Source organism: Chiroxiphia lanceolata, chromosome 5 (genome assembly GCF_009829145.1).
Source record: "Chiroxiphia lanceolata isolate bChiLan1 chromosome 5, bChiLan1.pri, whole genome shotgun sequence".
Lineage (NCBI taxonomy): Eukaryota > Metazoa > Chordata > Aves > Passeriformes > Pipridae > Chiroxiphia > Chiroxiphia lanceolata.
Window position 1 is genome coordinate 37,123,708 of NC_045641.1, and position 15,350 is coordinate 37,139,057.

General features: G+C 35.6%; 1 protein-coding gene across 2 annotated transcripts in view; it reads left to right on the forward strand.

The window, feature by feature from the left end:
• The window catches only part of TRHDE (thyrotropin releasing hormone degrading enzyme), a 208,332-nt gene that overhangs the window by 71,926 nt on the left and 121,056 nt on the right, over window positions 1-15,350 (forward strand). For both annotated transcript variants that reach the window (XM_032688741.1, XM_032688742.1), the window contains exons 4-5: window positions 8,907-9,061; window positions 14,854-14,967. In XM_032688741.1, coding sequence (XP_032544632.1) covers window positions 8,907-9,061; window positions 14,854-14,967 — 269 coding nt within the window. The remainder of the gene's footprint in view (window positions 1-8,906; window positions 9,062-14,853; window positions 14,968-15,350) is intronic.

Consider the following 15,350-nt stretch of genomic DNA (forward strand, 5'->3'; position numbering starts at 1 on the left):
CAATATGGATATGGGTCAATGTAACTACATTAAACATACATTTTTCTATTGGGTGGTAACTTTTGTAAGCATTCAGCAGCTTTGTCAGTTTTGAAAGTTACTGATAAAATGTATGACTGAATGGAAATACCTGAATTTGGCTTAAATGTGATTTAAGGAAACTAACAAGGCATATTTTATACAAAAGTATAGCAATACAATGCCCATTTGTGTATCATAAAAGTACCCAGGAAATACTAGTAGGAGTTAGTGTTGCTATTATCATCTCCTTTGTCAGTATGGTCCCTCCATTGGTGAAGAGATTTAGTCCATCAGCTTTTCAGTATTTCTTCCCCCACACTGACAAGGACTGTCACTTGTCCAAGCTGTCACTGCGTGTGCAGCTCCCCATGTTCTCTGAGCTCTGGATGATTGTCTATCTTGGGTTTATTTTCTGGTGGGATATTGGATTATCAATCTTGCTCACTATGTCAGAGATCTGACTGATCTCTATAAACTTTGTTCTGGACTAGATGACGCCTGTCATTTGTCAGGCTCTGCTTTTTTTCTGAGTCTCTCGATAGTCTATTCTATTCTTGAAATACTTGTCTGAGGTCTGCCCCAACCTCTTGTGTTCTCAGATCTGGTTAGCTCCTTGCCAAACTTAAGTAGCATGATTCACTTTGTATTGGTCACCAGCCTCTCTTAAATGTGTCACAAATATTTCTTTCTAGAAATTTATTTTTGCATAGTTTGCAGTATTCCATTTTTGTAATAGATTTTTGTGTTTGGGTTCTACTCTATGAGTTAATTGAAACTGTTAAATACCTCAAGTATGTCTGAAACCACAATTGTCAGAAATAAGGCTATTTTCTAATTATTGTCTTTCTCTTCACTAGTGTAAGTCTGTTCCAGGTGCAGAATGAAGCACCATTTCCATCTCTTCCCATTGTTTTCCATGCCAAGAGGGATTTTTAGCTCTGATGAAGGTTTCAGCTATTCTGCTTTTCCATCCTCCTAATTTCTTTTAATGACTTTTCTTTTTTTTCCCCCTGCTGATAACCATTTGACATTGAGGAGTAACTTAAAAAGGACCCTCTTTAATCAGACACGTTATTACTGCCTGCTTCTGCATAACAGGATGTAGGCTGAATGGAGCCCACTGCTCAGCCCTCCTGCATTGGGGAAGTGAAGCTTCTTCAAGATTCAGGTCTTGGTGCTGTGTTTTGCTGTGGAAAATATGGATTAACTATGTAGAGAGGGATGATTTTTTTGTATTATGATCTTGCACGCCTGCTTTTTAGCTGTGATTTTTCATCTCTTATGAGTAACTGCACAGCACATGGCTGGCAGCCTGTGACCGTGCTGATTCATAATAGAACAAAGTAGTAAATTCACTTACTTAAATCTCTGTTGGATATCTAGATGCACCAAGAAGTTCACCTTTGACTTTTGTATTTTGACCCATCAGGGTGTACTTTGAGCTGCTTGTGAGTATGGAACTGTGACAAGACTTAGTTTAAGTGGTGACATCCTTGGGCATGAGCAGGGAGGAGAGAGTTTGAACTTGCGTGAGGACAAAATGAATCCTCTGTTGTTTGTGTTTCTCTAGAATTCATGATGATGGGCCTTTCGTGCTATGTCACAGAAAGTTATTGTTTCTTTTATTAAAATTGTGTATTAAATAAACTGACTAATAGATTGCTATTTTTACTATTAACATAGTAAAATTTTATCCTGATCTTATATTATCTAAAGAATTAGCATAAGAATGTAAGATATGCTTTATTCTAGGGCTTAGGATAAATAGCAAGACCTAAAAACAGTATCTCAGGAGCTCTCCAGGACAGACCATTTGTATTTCTTCATCTTACTCTGGAGGAGAAGATAAATAGATACAGTTCCCACAATAACATGGCCTTCAGATGTAGTGAATATGATTATCTGTATTTTGTAATGTTATCTCCAGGTGGAATATCATGATACATATTTTTAAGATGCTGGTAATGAGAAATACCTGCCTGTCTTCCCAAAATTCCTATTTCTACTTTCGCTGTTAAACTCTGCCCATCACCTGTGAATACGATCTCACTTTAAAACAAACATAAAAGAGGTAAATCTTGGTATATAGAGTATTGTACTTATGAAAACATTCGTGTCATTGTTACTGTGATGAAAATAATTTTTATATATGCCAGATGAGAAAATTTATTTTACCTTATTACTACTCTTAAGTAGAATTTCTGGAGTGTTCCGTTTGCCTGCACCTTGGTTTTGCAGCAAAGAGAAGGAATATGGCAGTGGCACTTGATCATTTTCTTTGCAGCAGCATTCATACTGAAAGTGCTCAGTAATCAGTGGCGTGTTGTTTTCAACCATAGAATCCTCATGCTCTATTAACTCTGGTCGTAGGAAAATGGCTGTTGGCAATTTTCCATCATGTCAGTCCTCTTAGTATTTACGTTAGATACAGTATTTATAAAGGCAACAGATGTATTTCTTGCTTTTTCCTCTCTCCAGATATTTCAGTGTTGAGAGTTGGAATGTGTTTTCTCTGTTCATCTGTTCTATACATACTGTAGGGGATGCATTTACAGTACTACCACTGTATCTTGGAGTAACAGAAACCTGAGCTGATTTCAGTCTCTGTCTCAGTTTGATCTGTACAATTCTTGTGTGTCTGAGTTTTGAATTCCCACATTAAACTGAAGACTGGCAAAAAAAGTTTATATTTAAAAAGAAACTTAAAGAAAAATTTTTTTTCCTCGTCTGATGTTGTACAGGAATTCGTAATGATTTATCCAGGTATTATTTTAAAAGAAAGGCATTGTTCGTGTGGAGATCGATACAACCAAGATGATGTGCAATTCATCCTCAATGGGCGATTGCATTCATTTTTCATTTTAATGAATCATTTGATATACTTTGAAATAACATGATCTATAGATTTATAGATTGGGGGTATCAAAATTGAAAGTTTGCATATTTAATAATATGCATATCAAATAAAATCGACAGATTTCTATTTTATTTTCTTAAACTGTAGACTAACCATCTCCCAGTGTCAAGACTCAGTTACTTAAAAAAAATAGCAAAATTTTTACTTTCTGAATTTCTGCTTATTATCTGTCCTTACCCTCCCCAACTTTCTCTCACATTTTTTTTCCCGCTTGGATTGCATTAAACATCTGCTATTTGTATCAAACACTCTGTGAATCCATCCATTGTTTATGTCAGTTAATGTTAAGTAATACTTTGTACAGCAATAAGAAGCAATAAAAAGCCCAGCAATAAACTGCTGTGTGTCAGTGATTTCTCCTCAGGGTCTGCCACAAGCCATCTGATTTGACTGAAATAATGGCAAACAGTTTTAGACCTTTGCATTAACTCTGCAGGCTTATGTCCATGGGGGTTGGTAAGTGTTGTGCTTACAGAAGGATATTGGTGGTGTAGTTCCAGAGATAAAAACTGATGGGTGCCAGAGTAAGCGTTGGGTAAACAGAAACAGTTGAACACTTCCCATGGGGGTGCTATCCAGGTTATGTGCAACTTCTGTGTATTTGAATACTTTGCATGTACTGAGATGAGACAGAGGAATACTATTAAGTTTAAAGACAGCTAATTTAGGATAACTAGGTTCTAACTACCAGAAGTTAAATACTAAATTGGTTTAGTTTTCAGGAAACATGCACTTAATATTTTCTAAAAATCAGGTGTCTCAAAGTGTCTCAAGGTGAATGTTGGCTTCAGAGAGCTCTCGCCAACCCTGGGACATTTGGGCTTTTTGATGTGTCATCCTGTTGTGTTGCTTCCTGATCCACTCCCCCCCCCCCCCCAATATTTTTTAAGGGATGAAAGAATATAGAAGAATAACTTGGTTTTCCAGAACAAACACTTCTGCCATATACTAATAAAACGATGCAGAAAATAAAGTAGCCAATTTAGATGTTTCTTGTAAGCACTTATATCAGTAGTTCTTTATCAGTAGAAAATTCGGATATTCCTTACAATAACTACTATTTGACTTCATGTTTTTTAACCACAGCTGTCAGTTTTTGTAGTTGGCTTGTTCCTTAAAATTTACGTAAATCATTAAGTGGTATTGTGCTATAGAAAAGCATCTTCTACTTAGTAAAAGAAATGAAACAACATTCATTTAAGAAATTGCACCAGACCTTTAGAGAGATTTAATAAAGCTATTCATTACATTTTGCAGCATTAGAAAAGGGCAAACCCCCTACTTATGGTATGAATAAAAGAAGGTGATATTAGCCCATGCTTCCTCATATATTTTTCAATTTTTTGTCAAAAAAAAGGAAATTCTGGGAGCATGATATCTCACCTGATATCTTGAAGAAAGCCTCACGGAAGAAATGAATGAAAAAAGTGTCGTGAGGGTCATGTAGGTAAATTCAAGTTATTTTTGTAGTGTCGTTTTTGTAATAAAAATGGGGATTATAAGGGTAAAACATGGAGTTCATGCAGTGAACAGTTTATCTCTGTGCCTCCTGGGTTTATTAAGGAAAATATGTGTATAAAAATGCTTGACAGAAAATTCTTGTTTGTCACTGTATGTTCTCATTTACAAGTTGCAGTGTTTCAGGGGTCTCATATTTATTTGAGAGACATGTATGCTAACTGAGGATTTGCAGAAATCGTTCGCACATCTAGTTATTTTTTTGCCTTAGTAGATGCTTTATAACAGCTACCTTGAGTATTAGAAATTCAATACTGTCATATGTTCTGCAGTATCTAGTCCTCCGTTGCATTACAACCAACAGCTAAATCAAATAAGATTGCAGTACATGATGTTAGTAAATGTAGATGTGGATGTCTCTCTGTCCATGTCATATTTATATGTATATTAAGGATGTGTGTCTGTTAAACCAGTATCCTTGTCCAACTTCAAGTGGAGGTGGTTAAATATAGTGGAATCACAGTGGTGGAAAAGATGCTTTGATGTTTGAAAAAGAGTAGGATAATAAAGGAGGAGAAAAGCACCCTCAAATTCAGGGTACCCTCCGTGAGAGAGTTGGATCTTGTTTTGCGTTTAATCCTATTCAGTTCTACCTCTGCTCTCATTTAAACCAAGAGTGATGTTCCTGGTTGCGTGGTTGGGGAATTTAAGCATTTTTAACTGCCTAGAAAATATCATAGGTGAGTGGAAAAAGAGAAAAAACAGTATCATCTGTGCAAATTGCACAGATACTAAGTTCAGAGATAAAAAAACTATCAAATGTGTATTTGCTCTGTGACCAACTTAGGTGTTGGTCACGAAGTCGCTAATTTCCATTTTACGCTATGATGATAACTTACTAATAATGTCAGAGGATTATATTTTGATGTAAACTCACATAGTTATGATGTCTTAATTAAGTGTTTGGAAGCAAAAGCAGCTGTTGAGCTATGTACAGTTTTTGTAACTTTTTTTTCCATGAGATTCACACAAATAGATTTTTAAAAGTCCAAAGGCTATCCTTGTATTCAAATAATTGTACCATAGAGCATGTTAGTGTGAAGTTCCAACACATTTTGTCCGGTGATTTTATTTTAGCCATGTAGTTTTTACTTCTTAGTCATGAATTTAGTCTCTGTGAAGGCCAGGAGGTGGAAACCCTCTATTATTCCAGCACTACACAGGACTGCTCTACTGTATCAGGAAATCTCAAGTAACAGTTTTATGATGCATGAGGATATTATTTTCTGCAAGCAATAACATACATTTCTATTTCTCCAGCAATATCCACATAATCAAACATTCGCACGTGCTTTACAAAGAATTTAATTAGTGTACAGAGTGACTGGATGCAGCACATACACAAACTGTTATATATTTAGTAGTTCCCATTTTGCAGTCAGTGCAGAACACTTTTGCACAGTGATATGTGTGAGTGATATTTCCATCAAAATGTGTATCACCCCTCCTTTTCTGCCTTACTCCTTAAAAATGACACCGAAACCTTAACAGATGTCACCTCCAGGAGCACAGGATACCTTCCTCAGGGCTCTAATGGTGTGATAAAGAGGGGAATACAAATTCTCATGTTGAGACTTGAACATCAAGCATTGTTCCTCTGAAATCAAACATTTATTCCTCCCTAGAGAAAGATATAGATTATTGTGTCTTTTACCACAAAACCAAACGCGTTTGGAATTTTATTTAAAGGTAGTAGAAGTTTTTTGAGCAATCAAAGACCAACCAATGAAAAACTAACATCAAGACTTGCATACTCAGGTTAGATGTGGACAATCAGAAGTGAAAGATTTTATGACAATGACTATGTTCAGGGTCCATTCTGTCAGTCACTGGATATTAAGTCTCTTCTTTGGCATTAAAGTGCAGTGTATCAGTCCCTGCACTAGGAAAAGGTAGTGTGCTCATATTCATTCAACATTATTGGTATGGTCATGTCACCTTCAGGGCTTAACATTCTGGAAACTGAAGAGGTTATCTGTTTTGTTTTCTTTGTTCAGAAAAGCCCCTTAAGCATTAGCCAATGTGTGAGAGGAGTTTTCAGGCTTGCAGAGCAATGAGGCTGTGTTGGATGAAAGTGATTTAGAATATCCTTCTGTGGTTGCCTACCTGCAAGGCAGTTATCTGTCCGTCAAATTGGAAGGTTTTATTGGTATGTCAGTGCTATAAAGTATCAGTCTAAACCAGCAGACCAATACCAATGACACAAATGGTGAAAGACAGTCTATATTTAGCCGTAAAGGTGTTTAGTGTGAGACCTCACCCTTGTTTCCCAGTTCCAGAGAGTTATTCCCGTTTATAACTGTCTGACACTGACAAAATCTATACATTATGACTGACAAGAAAGACCAAAAACTACAAATGGACCCAAAGGAGAGAAAATTAAAAAAAGGATCAGTAAAAAGTAGGAAACTAGTTTTACTTTTGTGCTAGTTTTTGTTCTGTGTCTCTTTGCTAATTTAAGGGAAATTGCTGAAAACTTAATTGGGGTAAATAAGAATAGAGTCTCTCTGTATTCATCTTCTGAAGACACCTTTTGAAGGATGGTTTAATTGCTGTAGGAGAAGTTATGGAAATATGGCTTTCTTTACAGAGTTGAGAATGGGAGAGATTCCTATTTAGTGTCAATGAAGATTTGCTGTTAACTTCAGTGATTTCACCCAGTAGCCTTTGTGTCCCTTTTTTTCCCCATCCTTGTACCTTCAGACACGAGTTTTTCATTTTACATGTCATTTATAACGAATTGCAGTTACTCTAAAAAATTAGTACAGTTCGAGCTTCAACTGAAAAAGAAAAGGAAAGCATGTAATTTTGAATTTGCTTGCATATCTAATCTTGAACAGCATGTTTTGGATTTTTGCTTTAATTTCTTTAATTATGCTTTTGTTCTAGTGTCTGCTTTTCTATAAAATACTTATTCTTTAGCATTTGTAGTATGTCTCTGTGATTTGGATATTTTTACTTTACTTGTATTTGGAAGTATCTGCTAGACTCTCTCTTTACTTGTGCTAGGAGGCTGGTATTTTTGTGCTTCTTGCATCAGGCCCTTTTTGGGAATGCCAGAATACACCCAAATTCTCCATTCCTGATATTTTAGTGGCAACTTCCTGTGAATCCTGGAGTAGAGCTCCTGCAGTCTGTTCTCCAAGCCAATTCTACCACACTTCAGCAAGCCAAAACAGACAACTTTAGGAGATATGTCAGTGCTGTGATATAATTTAGAGTATTATTTAGAATAAGTAGGTCAGAATTTTTCTTGGTCTGGTTAGGAAGTCAGCCCAGAGATCTTTCATCCCACCCAGTGAACTACCACCTACCTGTATACTACATGTGATAACTGCCAATGAACTGGCTTTGGAACCAGAAGTAATAGAACCAAATGAGAGAGGAGTGTGACAGCCAGGCTAATTAATTAAGAAGTGAGGCTAATTAGTTTGACTGGAGGGAGCACTATGCTGATGTGACATTGTAGATTCCAAAATTTTGTCTGATTTGTACATGGGTTTTACTGGTCTTCTTACAGACATACAAGTTGTTTCTGGACTCTTTCAGATGTTTTTTGTCATGAAGCAGCATTGTGTATTGGTTTATTTCCTAGAAAAATTTACTGTAATTTTGGATTTCTTTCTATACTGATAGTCAATTTATTTCCTTCTCATTCTGCAGTAAGATTTTTTTAACAGATGTATTTTAATATTGTCTTATTCAACTTCATACCACTGAGATTCCTCGTTGCTTTTTTTTTTTACCTGATGAAGGACCTTCCCATTTTCTTCCTAATATTTTGTCACTTACTGAATAGAAAACTGAAGTAATACTCCTGAAGTTGTGTATGGTCCCACTTCAGCCTGTGGGGCTGAGAACAGGCTGCTAGCAGTCTTGTTCCCAGAGGATGTGTGTTAGCAATAGTGCACACTGAAAGATGCCTTATTTTGTAAGAACTGATGATCCTGAACAGTTTGCCATTTTTCTTTTTATGAAACAGTATTTCTTCAGTGCACTGCTTAATGTCAGGTTACATACAGTTTTATGTATAAGATTTTCACAAAGAAGTTGCTTTAATGAAAAGATAAAAAATACTTGCTGTAAAAGTCTATGTTACCACACTGATATGGTATAATAAACATGACAAGTAGTATCAAACCCAGCAATAAATGAATAAGGTGTTGTAAATAAGCTGAATTCTGTATATAAAGCTTCAATTAGAAGTACTAATAATGTATTACATCAATAACATAGTGCTCATGTGTGAGCAGATATTGGCATAAAATAAAAAAAAATGAATATTTTATTAATGTTTCCTAAATAATGTAGCTAGAAAACTGAAATTAAGGGGTTTTTTTTATGTGTGTTATTTATAATGCTTTTAGTGATGACTTATGGTCTTACTTACAATAGTTCTTCAGCATGGTAGCTCCCACAAGGAGTTAACATATATTTTTTCTATTTCTAGATCTGTTAGCTGTGCCTAAGCATCCATATGCTGCTATGGAGAACTGGGGACTGAGTGTTTTTGTGGAGCAAAGGATACTGCTAGATCCAAGCATTTCTTCTATATTATACCTACTGGATGTCACCATGGTCATTGTACATGAGCTATGTCATCAGGTATTAAAGGTGTTCACATATTTGATCTTAATGTCAGAAACCATGCATTCCTTTTTAAAACTGAAAATGAATTTATATTGTACGTATGGACAGTTGCAACTTCCATTGTACTGAAATCCAAATAACACAGAGGTCTGTAAGACACACCCCTACAATACAGAAACTGTGAGGACTCAAAATGGGCATAGAGGAGAAAAGTAGTAGCAATGAACAACTTCTCTGTCTTCTGTATGATTATATTCTGTATGTTTGTGTCTCTGTGTTTGTTGCTGGTATGTAGAATAAACATGTTGATAGCTGTAGAAAGTTATTCATTGTAGAACTACAGCAGGTTCGTCATGTTCATGTCAAAAAAATCTTTTGGCTCAATTTGGTAATCAGCTTCTTCTTCCATCATATATACACATACTTCCATTTTTTTCTTTTCGTTTTTTAACCAACTCTGTATTCACTGGTGGTGGATAATCGAGTCTTTATGTGTACGGAAACTGTGTCAATAAGAAAACTTAAAATAATAAACCCATATTACAATTTATTTTATGATTTCCCCATCTTCTTATCTCAAACTGAACACATTACAAGTATTTAGTAATATTGAGTTGAATGCAGATATTATTGAAGAAATTTGCTACAGGGGCAGGCAGCGCTTTCTTACACTCATAAGAGGCGTAATCATAGCCTTCAGGTTAAAATGAATGAAATCCTACTGTGTAATCACCATGGCTTACATCTGTGACTTTACACAGTGTTCTTTAAAGGCAATGCAAATTCTTAACACTTTCTGCAAATAAGAAGTCCCATGTAAAAGGGAGCCATTGTAATGGAGTTCTGGCAGATGAACCTGGAAATAATAATGTTTGGTTCATGTTCATATTAATGTTTCACATTAAATCTGTCAATGAATATGAAGTCCCTAACTACAACATGAATTTTTTTTTGAATGTTATTGCTGGTTTGATCTTGATATGATCATCTGATTTTATTATAAGCTCTTTATCGTGCATTACAATAGGGTAGCACACTGTTCAGCTAGAAAAATTACAGTGCCTGAGGAATCAGGCGAGGAAAACACACATTAGATCATCAAATCCCAGCTCTTGCTAGTATTAGATTCTTCCGTGTGGTGTGTTTGTAAAGCCAGGCTCAGTGCTCCTGATTACAGGGTTATGTGACTTCCCTTAAAACCTTTTGATTAAATCTGATGGTCAATACCTTTTTCTAAGTTCAGCTTTAAATCTTGGTTTTTGTGAAGTAATTTCATTACTTCCAGTTATTCTTTGCACTGCTTTGATAATTTCCTCTGCTTCCAGAGCAATTTGTACTTCAGATGTGGGCAATTATCACATCAGTAACATTCCAAGTTTGTTTATTTGATTCTCATTGAAACTGAAGCCTTTTCACATTCTTCTGGGAATGTCAGAGGACCATGAAGTGGGTGAAAGCTGCAACTGAATTTATTTTAGGATAGAAATGTGGTCATAAAGTGCTTTTAAGTGACCTTAAAATAGCAAATGAGGAGGTTTACTTGGTGTCCATGTGGATATTACTTCCAGTGCCATTTGCTTAATTAAATGTAGCTTCCTATATTCCTGTTGCTGCTGTTTCTGTTTCACTATCTTGCAGATCAGCTCTTTGCTTAGCTGCTTCACTGGATAACTAGACAAGATAGAAAATATTCAGGTGAAAGAAACATTATTTCTACTTTTTAGATGCAGAATTGAGTCACACAGAGTATGATTGTTCATCTGCAAATAAATTTTTGAGGGAGAAACCCTCGAAAAATATAAGCCGCAAAATACTGTCTTGTCTTTATTTAGTAATTTTGTCTGCTTTTATCTTACTCATACTCCCTCAAGGAAACTTTAGAGCAGGAACTCTAAACAATACTATCTTAATTGAAAATGTCCTGAACTGAGACCTGGTTGGGTCCGGGATTTCTTGCCTCTGCTGTTTAATTGTTAATTATTCACTGCATTTTTCATTGTCTTTTGCTGTGAAGCATCTCACTTGCTAACCTGTGGTGATACATGAATATTCCTCCCCTTCACTCAATTTTACACATAGGGTAACAGCGTTTAACCAAAATCACTTCTGGTGCAGCCAGAAGTAGAATCCACATCTCCAGTTTTGCTTTTTTATTTATTGATTTTTTTTTTTATTTCAGTTAACAGGAAATGGAACTCTCATAAGAAAACATTCTTTTTTCTTTTTCCTTTTTTTTTTTTTTAAGAATTTTGTCATTGTCCGTTTTCCCTGACTTTAAACCCATGACTTTAAAACTTATAGAACATATCTGAGCATGTAGTAAACTGATCTGTATAAGACTCCTGTTACTTCAAGTAGCACAGCAATTGCTTTGCTAATGTTGTTTCCAAGATTGAAAAAAACAGATGAATATTAAAAAATGAGAGTATTGCCTTTAGATTTGCCTGTTTAAAATTGTAATTCCCAAACCTGCTGGGTATTATTGGTTGAGTACAGTCTTCAGGACAGATAGAAAATGAGACAGCATTGCAAAAGGACAAATTCTGTGGTTGTCAAAATACAGGTGAAAAGTGTGTAAGAAAGAATTTTGTGTCCAGTTTCTTCACAGTTGACTTTGTCATGCTTGACCAGATATTTATTTTAGGCGCATGTTTTAGGAGAGATGCATTACAGTTAAGTAGGTAGCTTTGGTTTTGTCATTACGTAGGTTGTATTTTTTGATATTTCAGCTTGAGTGTTCTTTTAGAACATTTTATTAATTAAAAAAATAAGTGAAAGAATGAGTGCTTTGGCATAAAACCTTCTCTTCCAAGCCCCAAACCATAAGAGAGATATTGGTCAAAACACACATATTTCTAGCAGCTTAATTTGATAGCTCAAAATAATTACCATAATTTATTAAAATAATTCTAATTAGGGTAGTAATCAGTTTTATGGGCCTATCACAGATCAGTCCCACCTACAGTCTTTGAAGGAAAATTCGTTTGAATTTATGTACCATCATTTTTGTGATAGTTTTCCCACCTGAGAACAAAACTTGATGTGACAGACTGAGTTAAAGAGGTATGAAAGCTGAAAAGAAATTTAAAACTTCTAAATCAACATTTTTTTTAATAATCGGTAAAGGAAGCATATAGGAAAGAGTGTCCTCTCAGTGTATCTGTAAAATAACCCTTCTACATATCAGGTTGAACCTAATACTTGAGGGGGATGAAGAAATTTATGTAATCAATAAATTTTAAAATAAAAATGAAGTAATGATCTTCATTCCAGGCAGATAGTGTTTATAGTCAAATACACAAATAAATACTTAAAGAAATTAAATGCTTTACTTACAGTTTTCCTTTCAGATATGTAACACCTGCGAAGATAATAGTACCTTTCTGCTGGAAAATTTGACTTTCTTACTTGCGGTCTCTGGTACTGCTCTGTCTCTCTGATGTCTCTCTGCCATCCATAACTCTCTCTGATACTGTTCAAGACCAGTTAAGCAAATTCCCTACATTTTCATATGGATATGCTGGTTTAATGACTGTAAAACATTTCTTCCTTTAGGTGCCTAATTAAACAAATTGTTTTAATTGTATGAGTAGTTGTATCAGTAATAAATAAACCCAGAAAACTCACAAAGGAGTATAACAAATTCTCTTTTATGACGTCATAAACTAATCTTATTAATTCAAGTTACAGGTATTATGAATTTTACAACCTCTGAATAGTCATAGCACAAAATGACTATTACTTGTTTCATATTTGTTCAGCAGTCCTCTTGCAATTCAAGAAATAAACTCTATGCTATTGTGTTTAGTCTGTTGTCGCAAATCATTTAATCAACCTATTCTGGTATGAATATAACTGTCATAGTCCTCGATGTATGAAAGTTATATTCATTTCAACATTTCAAATTCTGAAGATGCATTAGCTACATTAATATATTTGCAATATTTCTGTGTCTTTTCAGTTGAATGTTCTTAAGAACAGGATCTATCTTTGGCAGCCCTATAGAGAGTTAATATATTGGTAGCCTTCAACTACATTATGCTCACTGAGTGTGCATTAATTTTAGCTTCACTTAGTGTATGAATATAACTTTTGTCAACCTCGTCTTTTCTCCCTAAATTCTTAAGTTGGTTGTTAGTGACATTTAGAGTCACGTTTTGCTTCATTTTTTCATTCAAATCCTGTATATTGAACCTTGTGTGGCAATCTGGTAATCTTTCTGCTAGTGTGTTCTTTGAAGCACTAGTGTTTACTTCGCTGTGGATCCTCATTGCAGCATTGTTCCTTCCTTGGCACTGTTCTCACTCCGCAAAGACATGCACAGAAGCAAGACCTTTCATTCAGGTCCCAGACAAAGCCTTCAAACAAGGCAGATGTCATGAAAGCGAACTACTTATTGGCCAACTCCACTTCCATTCATTCTCCACTCTCATTACAGTTCAACAGCAGCTCTTCTGCTCTAACCTGAGTCTCTGCCTGTGGAATACTTAATTTCTGCTCCCTTTCTGTGTATTTTTAGAGCTTGCAAACACATGAAAGCTCAAAATTATTTCTGTTGATTATTAATTATTCTCATTTTTATTCATATTATGAGAAAACTGACATAATTTTACTGAAACAAAGTTTTGGTATTTGTTGGGCATAAAAGGTGCTACAGAGAGTATGAAATATGTTTTCATAATAGTGTATATGTTTCTACTCCTGCCACTGGTGTTACGGTGATTCAGGTTGCATAGGGCCATTACAATCATTTAAACAGAAGAAGCAGAAGAATTTATGGCATCTGATTTCCTTTGAATTCTTGTCCTCGTTCGTCTTCCAGTGATCATCTTAGCTCTGTGTAAAATCCCTCTGACACCCGCATGCCCTGTGCCATGTCTGTTGATGGCTTACTAAGCAGAGTATCTAATGGATGTGTTCTTGCCTCACCCTCAGTTCCAGCTCTTCTCTTTTCAGATGATGATCTTTATGTACTTTTGCAGGAGTTTAATTATCCTTGAGATTTCTGTCTTCTTGCTAAATTAGATTGAAGTCAGTAGGGCAAATTGAGGGATGACCTGGGGGAATGGGAAAGGCAGTAAACCCTCAAGTAGGCTTCCTTTGCATATACATTGGTGGCCTATGCTGTTTCAGATACCTCTGCTTCTGGTTGCTGTTTGGGAAGGCTGCAATTCTCCTAAGTCCTCTATGAAGGTTTCTAGGCCTGCGTGGGTATCTCAGAAACCCTAGGATGTTCTCTAAGTGGCATCAACTACCTACTTTCAGGCATCTGAGTCCTCCTCACAGAAAGATGTCATTATTTTATAAAACTGCTTTCCTTAGGAGACCTTCTGAGAGGAGCATCGCTAGTATTGTAAATCTTAGTGGGCAGACATTGCGGAGAAAGAAGTGCTAAAATTTAGGTCTGAGGTGGGGAATGTTTTCCCAATTTTTCAGTTTTCATACTATGCGTAGTGACCTTTCCAGGTAATGGATCAGATTATTCAAGTTAGAAGCCTTTTTCTGTCCAGTGCGTATGTTAGTCCCTTAAACCTAGGTGAGCATCTACTTCAGATAACTACAGTTGACATTGTGAATACTGTCCTCAGTGCTTCTTTTCCCCACTTCTTCTTTTCTAATGTTTTACTTCATTAACTTGTGCATCCTGTAAAGGCTGAATTAATTAGTACATGAAAAAAACAGTTGAGTTTCAGTGGGCGGTGTATACTACTATTTTTATTAAAACTTTTGGAGAATGTGTTCTTTATAAATGAAATGTATGCAAACATGGTTTCCTAAAGGTCGTCCATTTGAACTTTTCTTTGCAGTGGTTTGGTGACCTTGTGACTCCAGTTTGGTGGGAGGATGTGTGGTTGAAAGAAGGTTTTGCTCACTATTTTGAATTTGTTGGGACAGACTACCTCTACCCAGGGTGGAACATGGTAAGTCAGTTCTATTTTGTTAATGTGAAAACTCCACAGAAAAGTTGCTTTACTGTTATACTCCTGCTTCTGTTATAGAAAAGGACTGCTGAAAAATACCAAATGATGCATGCAAATATCAGATGTTGAATGAAACAAAATCACTAGGTGTGAAATAATTTGACAGCATTCCAAAAGTGTTCAATTTATTGCAAAGGAAATAATGTCATGTCTATCGTAACCCAACGTTAAAATAGCTACTGTCTCTCTGCTCAGAAATATTTTGGATTAAAGCAGTTATGATTTAACTTGGACCATTTTTTAAAGCATTGATATGGTTGAATTTTATCTACAAGATAAATTGGAAAGAAATGTTTCACAAAACATTTTATAAAATGGAGCAT